This window comes from Alnus glutinosa, chromosome 3, assembly GCF_958979055.1.
Source record: "Alnus glutinosa chromosome 3, dhAlnGlut1.1, whole genome shotgun sequence".
NCBI lineage: Eukaryota > Viridiplantae > Streptophyta > Magnoliopsida > Fagales > Betulaceae > Alnus > Alnus glutinosa.
Window position 1 is genome coordinate 20,208,389 of NC_084888.1, and position 22,501 is coordinate 20,230,889.

Here is a 22,501-nt window from a genome sequence, read left to right on the forward strand (position 1 = left end):
AAGGAAAATTGTGATTTTACCAAAGAGTTTGTAAAAGTATGAGTTGAGTAACTTGGCGTTTAAGTGGATGTTATACACTTACCACCACGAAATTAGGGAAGGGGGAAGAAACACCTAACAGCCCAACAGTTAAGTAGGGTGATACACATAGCACCACAATGATAGAAAGGGAGAGAGAAAACTAGCAACCCAATGATTAAGTGGAGATGATACATTCAAAAAGTATTCGACGGTAAAGTAGAATTACACACTTAACAATACGATGCTAGAAAGTGATGGAAAATGACTAATAAACCCAATGATTAAGCAGGGGTGATACGCTTAACAAGATAAAGGAAAATATGAGTAAAAGTTTATGTTATATAAAGCATATATGTGATTTACTATAACATGTAGCATGATGAGATTTAACTATTTTATATTTATTATTATTATTATTATTATTATTATATGTTACTACATGTTATAAACTGCTTTTATTCAGATTAAACCCTACATACAAGGTTATGGTATTTAAGGTTTTACTATTATGAAAAGTTTCTCTGGAAGACGTATGATTTAAAAAAACAAAGGCGATACTTGAGAAACAAATTTTACCAAAACTATGCATTTACTTTTATAACATTATGATCTTGGTCGCCACTTTTCAAAAGAAAGAGAAAAATGTTGAAAGGGAGCTCATGTCACACATGAAAGGCCAGTCTGTTTATATTTGCCGAGCCGTAAACTCATACATCCACATGTAAAATTTCATATTTTACAAATGTCATCGAATAGGCGAGGACCCATATGCGTGTATGGATTGCTGTATGTGAGGCTGGTAGGAGGCCTCCACCTTTTGAAGAGCTTACTTTTACTAAGTCAATTTTAGATGTATATATGTCGCATGTGACATATTTTGGAAATATGTAAAAGTAATAATAGTTTAAATGTGTATTGTCATTAAGTTTATGCATATAACGATATTTCAATTTATGTCATTTGTGAGAAAAGAAAAATAGTAGCGCCATGTAGAAAATAAATTATTTCACTACATGACCATAATAGTGGAATAACTCAATATTTATCATTAAATGAGATCTAATAAATTAAATATTATATTTAATTTAATAGATCTCATTTGAAACTCTTAGCTGTTTTTCTCCTTCACAATCCCCTACACGCTGGGCAAAGCCGGCCTCTGCATCAAACGCAACTTGAGCCACTTCCACATGAACCATGTACTCATTGTCCTCCTCGTCCTCTTCCTCAGCCTCCTCTAGCACCCAATCTCCATGATCATCTTACTCCTCATCTTTGTCACCTGGTTCTTCCACTACCTCCGTAACGCGCCATTCATCGTCCTCAATTGCAACATCGAGGACCGCATCATTTTTTGCCTTTATCAGCTCATCACCATCGTCGCTCCAATGCTCACCAATGTGTGGCTGAGCATGCTGGTTTCGCTATTGATCATAACCACAATTGTCATCCTACACGCTCTGTTCTGTTGTACCGAGGACTTGTATTACGACGACAAGCGAGACATGGGCAATAGAGGCCTCTTCTTGGTTGTTGGCAATGCCCCCACGCACTCCGCTTTCAGCTACATATAAGATTGTTTGTCACGCATTGAAAGCTGTCAAAATGTAAAGACTTCTCATCATTGAGTAGGCTGGCCGGGCTAAGAATCTGGTATTTTCGTTTTTGTTGCTCATAGTTGGTTTTTGATATGGTCTAATTTATTGCTTTTCCTTCCATGAATTTTCAAGTCCATCAATATGAAGTTTTGCGCACGCACACACCACAAGTCACATTCAAGATGTTGGGGCCTTAGTTATCTTTGGAGTCCTTGACGCAGACCAATGATTGAAGTCCTTGACGCAGACCAATGATTGAAGTCCTGTCATCCTCTAAAACCACGTTTTCCATCTTGTTCATCTTATCCAACAAAAACCTGTTAAAGATTGAAGTATTCGGTTTCTATAACCCTAACAAGCAAGGACTATGACAACATAAGTATGACTAGAATAAGTAGAAACGTTGTTTATGGAGTATACTTTGGAGGAGCATTCCAGTTGCTTCAAACTATATATAAACAATACAGATCGAAAGTTCTTGTAATCTTGACAGGAAGAATGTAATTCTAATCTGGAAATCCGAAAAGGAAGAAAATGAATTAAACCTCCATTTCTTGCTTCCCCAAAGCTGGAATCCAACCAAAACGGTGTCGATACTGCCAAAAGGAACAGGTTTGAAGGGCTACCATCAGAATTTTGGAAAACAAGGAGTACTTCAATTGGTGGAAAAAAACCTTTCTACCTGCCTTTCAACATAAAACAAACAATCTAACCGTGTGCTTGATATTTATAAAACAAAAACAAAAACAAAAAACCATTCTACCTGCCTTCAAAGCTCTATACTCCCTATGAGTCTAGCTGTTATGCCAGAACTGCAGAATTTAACAGAAAGAGAGCGACATTCTGTTGAACTTTTCCAGTAACAGCACACAAAAAGTTGGAAGACCAAAACCGTTAAAGTTGAGTTTTGCTCAACTGTTGTAGATTAGAACAGTTTTGAATCCTCTTCACACCATTAAGATCATGTGGAGATGGGAAGCAGATAACTACGTAACAATAGTGTACTGAATATATTTACACATCTTGAAACATACCACTCATAAAAATTCATTTATATAACCCTCCCCCCTCCTCTTTCAAACCTCTTCTTCTGTTACTTTTATGTTTCTCCTTATTCCTTGTCCATGCAGAGGTAAAGGCAAACAAACACTCCACCAAATGGCGCATTCCATGCTACATGCTATGCTTCTATTTTCTCGATAGACAAAAAAAGAGGGGAGGGGGGTGGGGGGCCGCAAGGTGGGTCGAGCTATAGCCTAATTCAACCCCACCAAGGGCATAGTGGCAGAAATCTCTGATGGCAGGGATTAACGGGCATCCCACCCATGGAGACTCGAACCATGTCCTCCCTTCATCGAACCTCGTGGGAGTAAGCTTTGCCACTAAGCCAACCTTCTGATGGTGTGCTACAAGTTAAACTTAATAAAATATATATGGTAAAAGTCACGAGGATGTCCAAAATCAGTTCTGATGCATCAAATTCATGTACCTCAACTTTCCCTGCTTTGGTCTGACGCAGCACTACGCTTACTCAGCTTTGCCAAGATGTACGCCATGGCAACTTTAGCACCCAGGCTAGAGTGGCCACGAGATAGGCAAAATGCACCCCCAACTAGAAGCAGACCATTCGCTAGCAATTTCGTCGATGGTCTTCTTGAGAATTTCCTCTCTTTAGCTTTACTAGTCGCTGCACTGGTTGTTGAAGACTTAATGCCTTCCATGGTATCTAATCCAGGGGGAATCTATGTGGAGGAAAAAGTTAGCAATAAAACCACAATCAGCGTACTGAGAAAAATGACAAAACCAAATACATGTAGCAATCAATCTACTTTACTTACTGAGAAAAAAAAAAAAAAAAAAAAAAAAAGCTCCTCAAACTTACTGAAACCACTAGTTTCCTCCCACAAAGGCATGGATAGTCCTATTTTTCAAACATGATTCAATCAATGCTTTCAAAATCAGAAATACTAATCACCTTGGGCAGGAAAGCAAATTAGATGGGTTTGTCTGCATTCACTGCTATAAAACACTGCAAAGAAATAAATTGAAACCTTGGCATGTTTGGGTGTTAAATTTTTTGAAATTTGAATTCAACTATAATTTAGTGCGTGAATTCTGAGGCAAATAAAGTTGAAAAAGATGTTTTGATAGTTTGACTTTCTGAGATAAAATTAGAAACAGTGAGATAAAATCTGATTTGTTTTTTAAAAAGTGAGATAAAATCTTATTTTGTTCTTGTTCCCAAACATACTTGCTACAGTATTCGGGTTCAATACAACCTGAATTATTCCCGTTTTTACACCCGTTTTCCCCCTATGATTTTTTTTTTAAAAAATGAACTCCAAGGCGTGGGACCCATCTGACGCGTTAATGATCTGACGCATACCAGGTGAATTGCATTTGCAAAAAAAAAAAAGTACACGTTATTAATGATTTGACCGAAAATAATTATTATTTATATTAAATAATTATTATTTCAATCATTATTTCACACTAATTTTCATAACTCCAATCATTCTACACAACTTTTCATACCACAAATCATTTGCTACCATGGTTTTCTGTGAAAAAAATAATCTCATACAACTTTCACCAAAATATGATTTCAAATACAATTTAAACTCTACTAAACATCCAAACATGTTTTTTTGCCTCGAAATTTGCACACCAAATAATAATTGAATTCTGATTTCAAAAATCAAACCCTCAAACGTATGCATTCATGAGTAACCCAAACATTAAAGGATTTATATATCCAGGCTGCTTTATATCACACCTTCTACTATTGACAGGGAATGTTAAGAAACATGTCTAAACAAGCCTATGGTAGTTCTGTATTTAAAATGCAGAAGGGAATTATAATCCTCACAAGTTGTTTTTAAACGCCATAAATTATCACATCAAAACAATCTCATATTATTTAGAATCAAGATAACATATCTACCTCAACCAAATCTTTGGTGAATTTGATATATGGCTACAAATGTTAGTCTGAAAGCTTTAAAATCAAGAAGTACTTCAAAAAAAAATAACGAAGAATAAAAACAGTAGTGAAATGTGAAAGAAGATAGTACAGACCTTCTGAATTAGAGTGACTGCAGTGACAGCTGAACTTGATTGAGGATGGCCGATCACAAAGTATTTGCGTAGTGCAGTATCCATCTTACACACATAGCTCCATATCCCCTTAGCAAAAGCCAGCTTTGCCATCTCAACATTCAAACCAGCATCTTCTTGGTAAAACATTTTGATCTCACATGCATTTTGACCAGGTACTGCAATTAGATAATTGTGAATCACAAAACTATCAGTTTACCTTTGAAGAATAAAACATCAAGCTTACCAGTGTCATTAACCTAGGTTGACCACAAGCTCATATTGAAGTATAAGTGGAACTTAGTAGAATATTTATCCCCCAAAAGTATATGAAAAAAAGCCAAAAAAATCATATGATTATATAAAACTAGGTTGTTCTAGTCCATATTTCAGTTTGGCACTAAGTCTCAGGACAGACAAGAAAGCAGTTTGACATGGGACAATTCATTTTGCAAGGAAAACAGAAGTAGCTTAAGGGGAAAAAAACAAAAAAAAAAACAAAAAAAAATGAAAAAACACAAAACAAAAACAAAACAAAAGAGGAAAAAATAAAAATAGAATATGTTAGTCACTTGCCTTTCCTGATTCGCCAACCTGATCTGAAAAATTCAACACGTACGTACTTCTTTTGTCGTGGTACAGAAGGATGTTCACATTCCTATGACCAGAATTAAAAAAGAACTAAAAGCCTCAGGTAATGGTTAAAAAGAGGCAGAAAGCTTCTAAGGGAATTAAAAGCATCAAAAGCAGAGGATAAATTCTTCTATACAATGAAGAAATTGTTTCACATCCTTCAAATGATTATCAAAGCAAGTTCAAAAGTATCATATCAAACAATGGTTCTTTTCTCTATGAATCTTCAACAAGGTCTGTTGTCAATGCTGCCACCATTCGTCGAAAGAGGAAAGCAAGACAGGGAGCTGTTTCTCCTTGGTCTACTTTCTCTCTCCCAGAAATATCTACTTGCCACCTACGGCACATATGGGAGTCTCCCGGAAATGTTTCTTCGCATAACAACCCGAGCACCAATAAATGAACAAATAGATTTTTTTTTTTTTTAGAAAAAAAAAAAGGAAAAAAAAGGGCTATGTTTGTTAACCTTCTCCTAAAACACTTCTGTTTTCAAAAACGAAAAACAGTTTTCTCAAAACTATTAACAAACACTTCAAAACACAACACTTTTCAAATGTAAATCCCACCAAAAAAAAAAAAAAAAAAAACACTTCTCACCTTTATATCACACCAAAACACTTTTCAAAACCATGATCAAACATACCCTATGTTTTTGCATACAACAAAAGCTTTCTCAACAAGATACTGAACTCATTGATCACATTATTAGACAGACAGAAGTTAAGCAATCATATCATAGTCAATACAATAAGATAAATTTTAAATTACAATTAATGAAGTGATCTTCACCTTGACCAATCTCTTCTCGCATATTATCTTGTGAAATCATCTCTGTCATGTAGTATCCATATGCACATTACATGTAGACTAAACAAGGTTTAACATGCATTTAATTTAATTATCTAAAATTTTAATCAACTTGAATTCCGGAAATCTATTTAAAATTTTAGTGAAAAGACTAGATTTGTCATCTCATGTTTGCTTTTTGTGAAAAAATGCCATTGAAGTGGAGAATTTCTTCAAACCACAAATAGTTGGGTCAACAATTCAATCAAATTATATTGAGTATGTTTCCCATCCCTTTTCAAGAAACAAGTGGACTATTTCTGTGCAAAATTGTGCTCAATTTCATATGTGGCAATTCCGCCAAGATCTCTTCTTTAGTTGGGGAAAGAATCCGCAAGGATCAGATTTTTTGAGGAACATATCAAGAGAGAATTGTTGACCAAACTGATTTGAAAAAGAAAAAAAATACATCATGCTTTTGCATACAATAGAAACAAGGCTATGTTTGCGAAGTGTTTTGAAAAGTATTTTTTGTGTTTTGATTTGAAAAGGGTTTTGATGTTATGCAGTTAAGAGTCTTCTAGCGAGATCCACATTTAAAAAGTATTGTCTATGGGATCTACAGGAAAAAAATTGTTTGGTAAACAATTTAGTATTTTCAAAGAAACAAACATTAAACAGTTGTGGTGGGTCTTCTCCAAAAAAGGTGTTCAAAGTCGTCCTTATTTTACTCTTTAGCTTGCTCTGGAAGTAGCTGCTTTCCCAGGAAAAGTGTTTGGTGCACTCAAGCTCCCTCAAGGGTTGCCATCTTTGTGTGGACCGTGGCTCTTGGCAAGATTCTCACCCTAGACAACCTCAGGAAACAGCATTTTTTTTTTAGGATAAATAATAGAAATTTCATTAAAAAAGCGTAAGGCGCCCCTAGGTACACAGGAAGTGTACAAAGGAACAACCTAGCTAGCCCATAAAGCAGAACCCAACAAGACCCTCTAAAATCTAAACACCCAACAACACCCAAAACCCTCATGAACCCCAAAACAGTAAAAGCCCCCAATAAAAACACAAACAACAACAAAACCCTGCTGAAACCCAAAACTCAACTACAATAAAAGCCTCCAAAAAACACCCAACCCAAAAAAACAAAAAAAAAAAAAGCCCCCAACAAACCCTCCCCAAAACCCAAGAGACACCCAAACCTGAGCCAACAACAGCCGAAAAATAGGCCCAAAATACAAAAGAAAACCCAGAAATGCAGGAAAAAAAAAAAAAAAAACTGCAGAGAGGGTGGCGCGTGGCACCACGCATGCGTCGGCACCGACATGAAACCCGCCGGAAAACCCTTGAAAATCACGGAACGCGCCAGTGAAGCCGCTGGAGCTGCGCATGCGCGGTGAAGAACGCCCAAATTCCGTAGATCTAATACCCAAGCTTCAGAAAACACCCACGGCCACGCGTGCCGGCACCAGCACGTGGCAGTCCCCTAGAGCTGCTACAGCGGCGGGGAAAAGCCAAAACACGACGGAGAACCCTCCAGTGAAGCACGTGCACGTGGATGAGGTCCCAAGCACTGTAGATCTACTGCCCAAGAAGCAAAAGAACCCATCAACCATGCACAACGGCACGGCGGCCATCCAGAAAACAACATTTAAGACTAGAACAGGCCTGGGAATCCTCTATGGGACGCGAGAGCACAGGGAAAAACCCAACCACTGTAGATCTACACCCAAGAAGAAGAGAAACCCCGAGCTAAAAGACTAAAAAAGAAGAAAAGCACTAGGAGGAAGGGACCAGAAGAGGAGGGAGGGAGGGAGACCCTCCTTCTCTCTAGACGGTTTTTTCTGAGGGAGTCGTAAGGGTTTTTTTTGGGAGAGAGAGAGAGAGAGAGATAGAGAGAGAGTAACTTTTATCGTGATAAACAGATGCTATATGTGTAAAAGGATTGAGGAGTTCATGGATCATCTCCTTCTTCATTGAGAAGTGGCTTCTACTTTATGGAGCTCTCTCTTCAGTCGCTTCAGAATGTCTTGGGTTATGCCCAGACGAACTATCGACTTGCTTGCGTGTCAGTAGTCCTCTGGAAAGTCAAGGAGCGCTACGGTTTGGAAAATGGCATCTATTTGCTTCTTTTGGTGCTTATGGAGGGAAAGAAACAATAGGAGCTTTGAGGACTTGAAAAGTACCTTGGAAGAGATTCTTTCCTCGTTCTACCATTCATTGTATTTTTGGACTACGGCTTATGTCCACCCTTTGTCTTTTTCTTTTCCCGACTTTCTCACTTGCTTTTCTCTTTCTAGATAGGTGTTTTCCTTGTATACTCTCAAAGTACTAAGTGGCGCCTTACGCGTTTTTTAATAAGATTGGTTTCTTACTTATCAAAAAAAAAAAAAAAAAAATTCAGCTATGGAGGCTGACTTCTTACATAAAAAAAAAATTAAAAAAAAAATAGAGAAGTGGCCTAGCTGATTTTAATATAACACTTATTTCAGTGCCAAGAAAAATTAAACACTTTTCAAAACAATGACAGAATGTCACATAAAACAAACCAAATTTTCACCGGAACATGCTAACATCCATGGATAAGGTTCCAGATCCATGAATGTAGCAGCACAGTCAAAATCTATACCTCATTAAAGCCATAGCAATTCACCTTTTCTCTTTGAAAAACCCAAAACTTTCAAATGCAAAAGCAAATATTAGTTCCATCTACAGCCTATCGCTGTCACCACAGTGGATGTAATTATATTTGCTAATACTTGCCAAGATATAGGAAACCTCAACAAGGGTATCTTCAAGGTCATATATGTATGTATCTATATAGAAATTATCATAAATACATGCATATACATGTGTGTGTGTGTGTGTGTGTGCACACGTGGTGCAAGCAGACATATATCTACATATGTACTATTTTCCACGATTACATTAAGCACAATTAGAAAGATATCTGATCTTAACGCATATATACACGCGCATGCATGCATGCACAAAAGCACCTACACTGTGTACACATGCCAAAAAATCCAAATAAACCAATGGGTAAAGTTAAAAAAAGATTTTTTTTTTTTTTTTCAAATAATTTAGAGCAGCGTCTTGCAAGCAAAATATGGGGTATCTTCTGATGTTATGAATCTTAAATTTTTCAATCCAAGAATTTTCATGTACTTACTTTTTTTAAGAGGTTTTACCTGTGACATTATAAAGGACAGTAGGAGGGTTGGAAAGAGATGCAACCTCAACTAGATGCATAATTTAGGCTATCAATGAACATCCAAGGAAAACCATGTGCAAAATAACAATCGCAAGTCGATGAACAATTCCCTAACGTAATTATTTGCCCAGTGCGATCAGCATTTGGTCAAAGTTACCTTAGTAAAACAGTAGAACGCTTTATCTTCCCCCTCCCATAATCTCCAAGCTAATACATATTCTCTGGGTGTCAAGAGTGGAAACTTTTTTATTGTCCGACCAATTTCAACTCCATTGGTTTTATCCACCTGCAGCTGCTCATGCTCAACCAGGGTCTTGTCCCATTGTTTTCGATAATCATTGTCCATGTAGAAGTCTCTTAACATCTCAGGAGAACAGTTCTCAAATACTGTCACACTCTCATATTTTAGAGGACCATTCTGTCAACAAGAAAGAAATACCAACTCAAGGACATAATTGAGACAACCAATGTGAACATAGATGAACTCATGGAACAACAAAAAATAAAAAATAGTAAATAGATTGAACTTTTGGAAACTAATATGAATCATAAATGGCTAGCACACACACACACACACACACACACAAAATAAAATAAGTAAATAAATAAAAGAAAAAGAAAAAGAAAAGAAGAAGAAGAAGAAAAAAAAGAACCATAAACAGAACAAAAAGGCAAAAGGAAATGTGTATTAGTCTTGAAACAAGCGACTATTTTTCCTTCACATCTCATCCCCAGGTTGTGACAACTGAGTAGATAATTTCAAGGTCACAATATGAGAGAGAGAGAGAGAGAGAGAGAGAGAGAGATTCTATAGTTTTACTGTGTCTCCCAGAATGGAGACCAAAACTGAAGTACCATTCTTTTAAAACTTTAAACCAACTGATACAACATGATAATGGGTTCATTACAAGATTATAGGTTTCCATTTAATCTGACAAAAGATGATTCAACTTGAATTGCCTAGAGAAGCCATTAAAAAAAAAAAACCATAAATGAACTGTAACCTTAGGCTTGCAGCATTTAGCATTGTAGGATAGAAAATTATTTCTTTTGTCTATGACATGTTCCCACTTCTCATTCTCATTTAGCTTCTGATCCAAATTTTTTATTAAAAACTTTAAATCGGCATCTGAGACAATCTCCAAGATTCTGCATGAGTAAACAGAACTTCCACGTCAGAAATACAATCATATGGAAATAACCAGCAGCCAATGTCACTTTAGAACAAATAAGTAGTCTACATGTAGCATTGATCCAACTGTTCAACAACCAGTAAGGCCCACTTGTTATCAACAAGCACACATACAGAAATAAAATCTGATATTGACAGAATTGCCTATATAGTTTGTTTTCTCTCCACTTGTCCAAATGGTTTTTGCATTATATACAATCAGGTTTTTCTCTAGGTACACCGACTTTTCTATCTCCAATCAACATTGACATATTTAAACTTTGACAAATAAGATTTTTCGAGTAGATTTCTTGTCGAATGCAAGGTTTTTGAGCTCTTGGCAGTGGAGGGGTCATCTATTTTACGAATTGTTGAAAGAAGTAGGGGTGTTTCTCAAGCAATTCCTATGGGCAAGGTTAGTATGACGTGGTTTGCGGGAACTGTGGAGTCACTGTTAAAAGGGGAGGGTTGGCAGGAATTCATGTGAGCCTCCATAGTTGGTTGTAAAGCTTGCATCGCAAAAAAATGTTCTAATAGGCATGGCCATTTTCTGGCTTTGGTGGAATATGGAGGTGGCAGCTGGAGAGCTTTAATTATCATACAGAAAAGTCGAGAAGGGAAGGGTTGGAGGAGCTGCAGAACCGAGTTGTGAAAGGCTCTCACTTTCTTTCAATTATCCTTCGGAGATGAAGTCAGAGTTGTATCTTCCCGTAAGCCTCTTGACAGCTTTCTTTCGAGCAGAGTGGGTGGCAGTATGTCGAGAAAAGGTCATATGCGGAGGCTCTAATAGGGTCGGGGGAGCCTCCGGTATTTGGAACAATGCCTACGGGCAGTGTTGGTACTTCAATTCCCAGAGAGTTGAAGGGATAGGGTGTCAGCAGAGGGGGAGAGCCTAGATTAGTGTCTAGGTAACCCAAAATTCACACTGGCTCTGCTAGGTCAAAAGATACCAAACACGTTTTGGGTGAAAATTTGGACTTATGCAATCTTAAAAGAATGCTGCTGAGAAGAAATAGAACGTTGTGTTGCCATATTGGAGGTGGGCTAAGGCCTTTTGGGGCCTGGGAGTAGCGCAAGACTTGTGGAGGGTTCAAGAGCAGTTGAAGCTCAAATCCAATGAGAAGGCTCCATCCAATCCGTCTACAGCCTCTAGCTCAGTAATACCAGGCCCTTAGGTGGTGGCTTAGTCCAATGGGCGAGAGCCCAAGGCTTTGGTCCAGGTCGCGTTTTTGAGTCTAGAGCTTTTTGTAAGTTTCGATCCAAGAGTTGGAAGCATGGGGCCCTCTTCTTTGGGCCCAGGTGCTGGAGCGGGCCTTAGAACCCTTTCTTTACAGCCTATTAGTCTTTTAGATACAAAGCCCATTCTAAATGGAAAGGCCTTTTCTTCATATGTGGCAACGGGCACACACAATCTAGAGGCCCATTCCAATAGAGCGCGTGACAAAGCTCATATTTTAAGTCACCCAAAGCCAAGGCCCAAACCCACTTTACAGTGGAGAATTAGATCGAGCGCGGGGGTGTACTTTCGGGCTCTAGAGAGGGTGAGGATTCGGCTCTCTACCGTTAAATTGTAGGCTCTCTAGTAACATCGTCCTCACTTCCCGCAATGAAGCCGACCGTCACATGTTGGAGATCGGGAGGGGAGGATTGGTGTATCATGGGGTGCTGGTATTGAGAGCCTTGCATGCGGCTCCTTGCCTGAGGCATCATCTTTTGTCCCCCAGTCGCTGACGCAATCTCTCGCTGCTCCTTGCTTCACTGTGACAATTGTAGTGGGGGTTCCTAAGGAGTTAGAGTGGGCTTTTGACATCAGAGAGGCGAAGAATGTTTCTTCCTCAGGATTATATTTTGGGACCCTTTATGCTCATTTTGGAGAAGAGTTTGGGTGGAGGTACTAGAGCGGCAAAGCAGCAAGAGATTGCGAGGGCATCTCTATCGATAGGAGATAACGCTGGAACAAACCTGGTTTGCTGCTGCGAGGATGAGAGCCCTTCTTCTTCAGAAATGGTTCTTTTTCTAAGGAAGAGACTAGGGACAGTGAGCCATTGATTGTCCCACCCCTTACTGTAATTGAAGAACCAGCAATGCCGGAATCAGGTTCTTCAGATTGGGTAGTTCATAAGGTTTTGAGTTTCTATCACATTGTGGGGCTATCTTATGAGGGGTTTGAGGATGAGCTGATGACCTTGTTCACTGCCATTGAACCACACTTGATCTTAGCCAAAAGGCCGAGAAAGGTATTGCTGCCATTGAACCAAGTCGACACCAGAATGGTCCAGCTAGTTCTTGTAGCTCTTTATCTGAGTCACCAAACAAAGGGCATCGTGAACTAAAGAGATTGGCTTATTCCATCAATTATGACTTTAAGGGAGGGCATTCTAGCAAAGGCAAAGGGAGGGGTCATTCTTGTTCTAAATGAAGCCTAAAATACTGCCCTAGAATGTGAGAGGGTTGATTGAGAGGGAAAAAAGATTTAGGGTTAAGAATCTTCTTAGAGGTTAGAAAGTTAACATTGTCTGTTTACAAGAAATTATGTTGGAACTTGTGTCAACGGCTGTTGTGCGCAATTTATGGGGCTACCATCATGTGGATTGGTGTTATTTAGGTTCGAGAGGGGCTTCTAGAGGAATTTTGTTATTGTGGGATAGAAGGGTGGTGGAGAAAATTGAAGAGTGTGTGGGGGATTTTTCTATTGTTTGCTCTTTTAGAAGTGTAAATGATAATTTTGAGTGGGCCTTTGCGGGAGTTTATGGACCTAATGTCAATAATGACAGGAGAAAGCTTTGGTATGAATTGGCTCGGTTGATTAGTTGGTGGGACTTACCATGGTGTATTGGGAGCGACTTCAATATCTCCCGCTATCCGAATGAGAGATCAAGTGAATCCCGGCTTTCCCCAGCAATGTTAAAGTTTTCCAAATCCATTTTCTATCAAGGCCTCATGGATATCCTTCTTATAGGCGGAAGCTTCACATGGTCCAATCACTGTGATCCTCCGTCATGGTCCAAGATTGATAGGTAATAGCTCTTTCCTGAATGGGAAGCCCATTCCCTGATGTTACTTAGAGGAGGCTCCATAGATTTTTATCAAGTCACTTTCCCTTATTAATTGATTTTGCTGATGTTGTTAGGAGCAATAGGTATTTTAAGTTTGAGAACGTGTGGCTAAAGTCAGAGGGGTTTGCAGATAAGGTGAAACAGTGGTGGATGTCTTACAAGTTTCAAGGCTCTCCTAGTTTTATTCTGCCGTGTAAGCTGAAGGCTTTGACTATCGATTTGAAAAAATAGAATAAGGAGGTTTTTGATAATGTTGAGAAGTAGAAGATAAATAAAATTTGGATGAACTCCGACATCTTGAGGTCTTTTGGTAACTTCACGTCATCAAATAAACCATGATCCTCCATCTTGAGTTTTCTTCTTTCTCCTGATTGGGAAGCCCAGTTTACTTACGTCACTCGGAGGAGGCTCCCTAGAGTTTTATCAGATTACTTCCCTCTTTTGCTTGATTGCAGTGATGTTGTTAAGGGCAAAGGATACTTCAAGTTTGTGAATATGTCGTTGAACTCTTAAGGTTTTTGTGAAAAAGATGAATCAATGGAGTTCGTCTTACAGCTTCCAAGGTTCTCCTAGTTTTTTCTTCGCTTGCAAACTAAAAACCTTGAAACTTGACTTCAAAAAAATGGAAGGTGGAGGTTTTTGGCAATGTCAAGAAGCAAAAAAAATAGGGTTTTTTCTGGACAAACTCCATGATATCGACTACATTGCAAAAGCCATATCTCTAACTAATGAGGAAAAGGCTAGAAAGGCTGAGATCTACAGTAACTTAGAGAGGTCTACTTTGTGGGAATCAGTGAGAGACATAAATCTAGAACCCTTTCAATGAGGGAGGGAGATAAAAGTATTGGGTTCTTTCACAAGGTAGCCAATTCGAATAGAAGGAACAATCTCATTGATTCCTTGATAGTTGATAGCTACATTTCTCTAAATTCTAAAGAAATAAGGGAGCATATCCTACAATTTTACGCCCGCTTGTATTCAGAACAATTCAGTTGGCGGCCTAAACTTGATGGTCTTCTCTTTAATTCTATTGATGTTGAGGAGGCTACGTGGTTGGAACGAGATTTTGAGGAAAGTGAAGTCTTCGAGGTGTTGAAAGCTCTGAACGAAGGTAAGGCCCCCAAGCCTTTCTCTTTGGCCTTCTTTCAGGTTTGTCATGAATGTTTTCCATGAGTTTCATGCTTGCAAAAAGTTGAAAGGAGCCTCAATGCCGCTTTTAATGCCCTTATTCCCAAGAAGGCATGGGTGGTAAATATTAAGGATTTTCGACCTACTAGCCTCGTGGGCCACATTTATAAAATTATCTCTAAAATTTTAGCTAACAATCTCAAAACAGCGTTGTAAAAAGTTATTTCCAAATCCCATAACACTTTTATTAGGGGAAGACAAATTTTACACTTGGTCCTCATTGTGAATGAATGTCTTGATAGTAGAATTTGTTCAGGGGTTCCAGATGTGTTCTGCAAATTGGATCTAGAGAAGGCCTACGATTATGTTGATCGGGACTTCTTGTTTTATCTGTTGAGCATATGTGGTTTCAGGGAGAAATGGCTCGAATGGATTGCTCATTGTATTTTCACAATTTGTTTCTCTTTTATGATTAACAGAACTCCTTCCAAATTCTTTGATAGTTCTCATGGCCTGAGACAGGGTGATCCGTTATTTCCTCTGCTTTTTGTCATTTTCATGGAGGCCTTGAGCAAAATGATGTCAGCCACTGTGTATAAAGGGCTCTTATCAGGTTTTTTGGTGGGGTCCAAGAACAACAATGAGCTCCTTATGTCTCACCTCGTATTCGTGGACGACACATTGATTTTTTGTGAGGCAAATCTTGATCATCTCTATCACCTGTGTTGCCTTTTCTTATGCTTTAAAGCTGTTTTGGGATTGAAAATTAATCTGGCTAAATCAAAGCTAGTCCGTATTGGCGTCGTGGAAGATGTGGGAACCTTGGCTAGTATCCTTGGTTGCAAGGTGTTCTCCTTGCCTATGAAGTACCTATGTTTGCCGTTGGGGGCATAGTTTAAGGGAAAATCTATATGGAATGGTATAATTAAAAAGATGGAACGTCGTTTGGCATGATGTAAGTGGCTTTATCTCTCAAAGGATGATAGGATCACGTTAATTAAAAAGTACTTTATCCAATTTTCCCACTTATTTCTTGTCCTTTTTCCCCATCCTGGTTGGAATTGCTAAATGTATTATAAAACTTCAGAGGGTCTTTTTGTGGGGCGGAGGAAGTGACAAGTTTAAATTTTACCTAGTTTTTTTTTTTTTTTTTGATAAGTAATAATTTCATTAAAAAGCGCAAAGGGGCATAACCCTAGTACACAGGAAGTATACAAAAGAGCCCCTAATCAAAGAAGATAAACAAACATGAAAGTAAAAAATCAGCAAACGACATACGACTCGGGCTATGCGCCGACACCCACAGATATAACATATTAAGCACATTTCTACAAAGAGCCTCAACCGTAATTTCCACATTCTCAAAAAGCCTAGAATTTCTCTCACGCCACAAACCCCACAAGACACATAAAGGAACCTACTTCCAAATACGGATTGTAGGACCACGACCTAGCAAAGTGCCCTAGCCACTCAATAAATCCAAAACACTACCAGGCATAACCCACTCCACCCCAAATAAGCTATAGAAATAACTCCAATTAACCCGTGCCATGTCACAATGTAGAAGAAGGTGATCAACGGATTCCCCATGCTTCTTGCACGTAACACACCACAATACCACGCCTACGTAAATTGCCATGAGTTAAAATCTTTCCTTAAGCAGCTGTCCAAACAAAAAATGTCACCCGCTTCGGAGCTTTAACACGCCATATACCCTTCCAAAGAAAAATAGACCGCCTCGTGACAAACTAATGCTTTGTAAAAAGTCTTCACTTCAAAAATCCTCTTCTTAGAAAAATTCCACACTACCCTACCGACCTCTCCGAGCCCAATCTGACTAGAGTATAACTGTTCATAGAAGGATATCACTATCTCCACCTCCACCTCCCAATCCTGAGCATATCGCGTAAAGAGTACATTCCAATGAGCCACACCTCCTACCACAGACAAATTATCCACCACCCAAGTATCCGGAAAACGAGCAATAGAGTACAAAGCCGGATAGCACAACTTGAGAGGCCTGTTCCCACACCATAAATCATGCCAAAAGCGAATATGAGACCCCTCACCCACCTCAAAACGCAAGTACTAGGCTACAGTATCCACCCCCTTCGGATAAACTTCCAAACACTCACACCATAAGACCCCGTTACCGATAAAGAACTCCAACCTCCCCTCATACTCCCATACTTCACCTCAATCACCGATCTCCATAACGCATAACGTTCCTGCGAAAACCTCCATATCCACTTCCCCAATAAGGCTTCGTTAAATTTAACAATATTACGAACTCCCAAACCACCAACCTTGATTGGACAACAAACCCAATGCCAATTGACTAAATGAAATTTAGTCTCATCCCCCATACCATTCCACAGGAAATCCCTTTGAAGCCGCTCCAATTTCTTGGCTACACTCACAGAAATGGGAAACAGAGATAAATAATAGGTAGGAATGCTGGACAGTGTACTACGAATCAATGTCACCCTACCATCCTTGGATAAATAAAGCTTTTTCCAACTAGCCAACCTTCGCTCAACCTTCTCAATAACCCCATTCCAAATAGGAAGAGATTTAAACGATGCCCCTAACAGCAAACCCAAATATGTCATCGGCAGAAACCCAATTCTACAACCCAAAATATGTCCCAAAGACTCCATGTCATCCACCTCACCAATGGGGACCAATTCGGATTTTCCTAGATTAATCCTCAACCCTGACACCGCTTCAAAACATAAAAAGGTACACCTCAAATTTCGAGCATGTTCAGCCTATGCCCCACAGAAAATTAACGTATCATCTGCAAATAGCAAATGATTCACCACTAAAGCTTCACTATCCCTCATACCCACCGAGAAACCAGACAACAAGCCTTGGAGCATAAACTCATTCAACATCCTACTAAGCGCTTCCACAACCACCACAAATAGCAAAAGAGAAAGAGGATCGCCTTGTCTAATCCCCCTCGAGCTCTGAAAGAAACTTGTTGGTGCACCATTAACCAAAATGGAGAATTTTACCGTAGAAACATAAAATTTAATCCATTTTCTCCACCTCTCCCCAAACCCACACCTCTGAAACATATAGAGTAAGAACTCCCAGTTCACGTAATCATATGGTTTCTCCAAATCCAGCTTGCATATTAATCCCGCCTCCCCCGATCGCAACTGACTATTCAGGCATTCATTGGCAATAAGAACCGAGTCTAAAATTTGCCTACCCCCAATGAAGGCATTCTGAGAGCTCGAACTTATTTTTCCAAACACCAATTTTAACCTATTAGCAAGGACCTTAGAAATCATTTTGTAGACCCCTCCCACCAAACTGATAGGCCTGAAATCCTTAATCTCCTCCGCATCTGCCTTCTTAGGGATAAGGGAGACGAAAGTTGCATTCAAACTCCTCTCGAACTGACAGCTATTATGAAATTCTGAGAACACCGCCATAATATCATGTTTTAGAACCACCCAACATTTCTAAAAGATAGCCATAGAGAATCCATCTAGGCCCGGAGCCTTATCCCCGTTCATCTCCCACACCACCTCCCATACCTCCTGCTCCTCAAAGACACGTTCCAACCAAATACACTCATCCGCATCAATGGAAGAGAAAGAAATCCCATCCACCCTAGGCCTCCACAAACTCTGCTCGATGTATAGAGTGTTATAATAATTGACAATGTGCTCCTTAATCTCCACCGAATCAATAGACATAACTCCATCAATCCTCAGAGCTCCCACATGATTATATCTCCGATGTGAATTTGCCAACCTATGAAAGAACTTAGTGTTATTATCCCCTTCCTTCAACCACAAAGCCCGAGATTTTTGCCTCCAATTAACCTCCTCAAACAAGAGAGTTTTTTCCATTTCCCTGAGCATGTCGGACTTCCGTACCTGCTCCTCCTCCACTAACCCTCGAGACTCCTCTAATCCCTCCAACTCTTTAATACCTTCCAATAACTCCTTCTTACACACATCGCCGAAAACCTCTTCATTCCACTTCTTCAAATCCGCCTTTAAAGCTTTCAATTTTTTCGCCAGAACATAACTCAGCAAGCCTCGCAAATTATAAGACTCCCACCACCGTTGCATTTGTTCCACAAACCCTTCGGATTTGAGCCACATGTTTTCAAATTTAAAATATCTTTTTTCTTCTCTATGTGTACCAAAATCCAACAGCAAAGGGAAATGGTCTGATAACATTCTAGGCATACGTCGTTGAGACACATCAGGGTAATGTTCTTCCCACTCTGGAGAAAGCAAAAACCTATCAATTTTAGACCATACCCAATTATTGGACCAAGTAAATTGCCCTCCATGCATAGGAATATCTACCAAGCTCTGTCCACCAATGAACTCCGAGAAGTCTTCCATAGGACCATAGCTGCAGAAAAACCACCTGCTCCCGACGGCTCACTCGGAAACCACACCACATTGAAGTCTCCCCCCAAACACCACGCCTATCCCACCAACTCATCAATCCAGCCAACTCATCCCACAACACCCTCCTCTCCCTATCATCATTAGGCCCGTACACACCCCCAAACGCCCACGAAAAATTATCCTCAGCGTTACGTAATGAGAGAGCTACGGTATACCGTCCCACATATTCCTTCACCTTCTCCACCACCCTCCTATCCCACATAATCAAAATTTCACCTGACGCCCCATTAGCCCCCATATAACACCAATCCACGTGTTGGCAACCCCACAAACTGCGACCCACCGCCCTAGTAATGACTTCAATTTTTGTCTCCAACAAACATACCAAATCAACCTTCCAATCTCTCATGAGCCCTTTGATACACAATCTTTTATCCAACTCATTTATCCCCCTTACATTCCAAGATAGTATTTTAAGCTTCATTAACACACGTCACGCCCCTACCCTTCCCTCTCCTTCTATTAGATTGCTCCCCCTTCTTGTCATAATTCATGGAACAATCCAGCCGCTTAATCTCCCTCTGTCCCTTCACCCCTGAAGCTGTGGTGACCATAGCCAAAAAATCAGTCAAGGAATGGACCCTCCTGGCCTCAATTTGTTCAAACAAAACCAACAACTTATCTTCATATTGATCACATGACACTCCTACTAATCTGTAATAGCCCTTGACCCTCTCCAACACCCAACTAGGTGACACATTCGAACTGGAATCCTTGTCCATCTCCACTGCCAAAGGCATAACTGAAATCGGACCCATACCTTCCAATCCATCGCCTACCCCACCATCGGGCAAAGATTTGTACTCCATTGTCCTTAGGCGGTTTGGGGATTAAAAACCTAATGTCGTTTTACCGATCTCTCTTAGGGAAATTGTTATGGTGTTACACCACCAAGAGAGAGGCCTTGTGGAGGTCGGTGTTCAAAGCTAAATTTGATAGCATGTGGGGAAAATGGTGTTCCAATGAGGTCATTGGACCCTACGAGGTTGGGGTGTGGAAAAACATTAGGAGGGGGTGGGAGGGATTCTATAGATTTGAGGGGACTAAGATCAAGTTTTGGCAAGATGTTTGGTGTGTTTATCAGACCTTTTAGGCTTCTTTCCTAGTGTTGTTCAATATAGCTTGATTTATGGAGGCTTCAGTCGCAGACCATTTGTTGTTTTCTAATGATTCCTTTTAGTGGAATATCACCTTCATCACACCAATACATGATAGGGAGGTGGAAATGGCCAATTTGCTCTTTAATCTATTGTACTCTTTCAGGATGAGTCGAGGTTATGAGGATAGAATCTGTTGGACCCCCTCCAAAAGGCGAATGTTAGAGGTTAGATCCTTTTATCGTGTGCTTTGCCCTCCTGCGGGCTCTTCTTTCCCTTGGAAGAACATTTGGAGAAACAAGGCCCCTCCACGAGTGGCTTTTTTTATTTGAACAGCAATGCTTGGAAAGATCTTGACCTTAGATAAGCTAAGGAAAATGCATGCACTTTGTGATGGACTAGTGTTGCATGTGCAAGAAGAGCGGGGAATCTAATGACCATCTTTTGTTCCACTGCGATGTAGCTACAGTTTTGTGGTTATCGGTGTTCAATATTTTTGGGGTAGAATGGGCCATGCCACGACGGATGGTGGAGTTGTTGCCCAGTTGGAGGGGCATTTGAAGAGAACACAATGCCAAAACACGAAGCACCATATAAAGGTTTTTCTAAGGGTGCGTTTGAGATTGCGATTTCATAGAAAAAAAAAAAAAATGCGATTTTAAACCAAATCGCAGAAAATGAACTATTTGAAAATTGCGTTTTTTAAAAATTGCAATTTAAAAACGCAGAAAACTGTTTTTTCAAATGGCAGACAATGGGGTACTTTTTAAAAAAATGCAGAATTTTAAAAGGCTAACCTGCGGTTTCAAAGGCCAAATTGCAATTTTACTAAATGGTTAACTGTGTTTTTAAAAATCTCTATTTGAAATCGCACTTTTTGAAATCACAAATCCAAACGGACCCTAAAGCTAGGAAACTCAATAATATGATAACACCGGTTGCAATCACAAACCCAGAATCATATGACCGCCTTTTATTAAAAGTTTCTGAAAACCCAGCCACTAAATTTCTGATACTTCAATGAATAAGCATCATACTCAAGAAACAGAAGAGTGACGCAATCGCATCCACCTGTAATCACATACCTAAATCCAAAAAGAGAAAAACGACCCGCCACAACATCAACTTTGTGAAAACCCCATCACCAAATTTCTCACAATTCAATGAAAAAGTAACAAAATAAAGAAAAACAAGAATGACCCTCATAAAATTAGATAAAACGCAGAAAGAAAAACGAGGCAACACACCTGAATTGGGGATGACTCCTAGCACCAGAAATAGTGGCGGTGGGATTGGAACCTGAGGATCTAAAGGAGAACCTCTTGCACCAGTGCCAAACCAATATCACAATCAAAGCAAAAAGAGTGGCCCAACCACCGCGCCTGTTTTCCCTCCAAAGATCCTCCAATGAACCTTGAAACCACATACTATGAAAGTAACCACTGGTCGAGTCCCAGAGTTCCAACATGTTTATCTCCCTCTCTGTTTCTCACCCATGAATATGGAAAGTGCGGAAGCACTTGTAAACTGAATTATGTAATGTACGTGTCGTTGGGCACAACGGAGAAGATTAGGGCGTCGGTTGGAGTAATCGATATTCGAAGACATGGGATTTGGAATTGGACCCCAAAGGTGTGGGCGCAAGGAACGGACCAATAAAGACCGATAAAGTTGTATGCTTTACTGTTAGAAAGGGTATTCAGGTCATTTAGAGAAACTATAAGGCTAAAATGGAGCTTTGGCGTTTGCTCAGTGGTGTTTACTGTTTGGTTCATAGTCCTTGGAGTGACGTGGCAAATTGTGGTAACCAAATGGGGTTCAAACTCATTGCCTTTTGGCCATCAACAACGGTAGACGTGCGTGACATTTCTGAACCAAGTCCTGCCTCTCCTACCACAAGTCAATCCTTTTCTTTGAATTTTTTGTCCGTTGGAAGCTCAGTCCTCCCGCCCAGCTAATTTCCTCAGTTTTCTCTAATGTGCGCCTCATGCCCTCATTTCCTCTTCTCACGACTTCGAGCCTTTTGTCCTTCACTCCTCACGCCATCAATCCACCGACACCACCATCACGCCATCACGCTTAGTCCCCTTCCCATCTCCAGCTCCTCTCTCTCAGAATCGCTTCAAAAAATTGATCTCCTCTCTCCATATCCCCTCAGTCACAGGCGAATAAAGGAAAAGCATGTGAGATTTCTCATTTTCGAGCCAAACGCCATCTCAATGCCATGCTCTGTGGTTCAGACAACGGGTAGAGATTTGTGAC

At 39.8% G+C, this 22,501-nt stretch overlaps 1 protein-coding gene across 3 annotated transcripts; it reads right to left on the bottom strand.

The window, feature by feature from the left end:
• Positions 1-921: 921 nt before the first annotated feature.
• On the bottom strand, positions 922-21,882 carry LOC133863502 (uncharacterized). Of its 3 annotated transcripts, none has more exons than XM_062299461.1 (7): positions 21,487-21,882; positions 10,347-10,491; positions 9,500-9,760; positions 5,292-5,373; positions 4,698-4,894; positions 3,109-3,361; positions 922-2,215 (listed from the first exon to the last, which is right to left on the bottom strand). In XM_062299461.1, the coding sequence occupies exons 1-6, from the start codon at positions 21,705-21,707 to the stop codon at positions 3,110-3,112; spliced, it is 1,158 nt and encodes a 385-aa protein (XP_062155445.1). In that variant the 5' UTR covers positions 21,708-21,882; the 3' UTR covers positions 922-2,215; position 3,109. The 3 variants fall into 3 exon arrangements, with proteins under 3 accessions (XP_062155445.1, XP_062155446.1, XP_062155444.1); XM_062299462.1 differs by lacking the exon at positions 922-2,215 and adding an exon at positions 2,497-3,014; XM_062299460.1 differs by lacking the exon at positions 922-2,215 and adding an exon at positions 2,497-3,025.
• Positions 21,883-22,501: the final 619 nt, after the last annotated feature.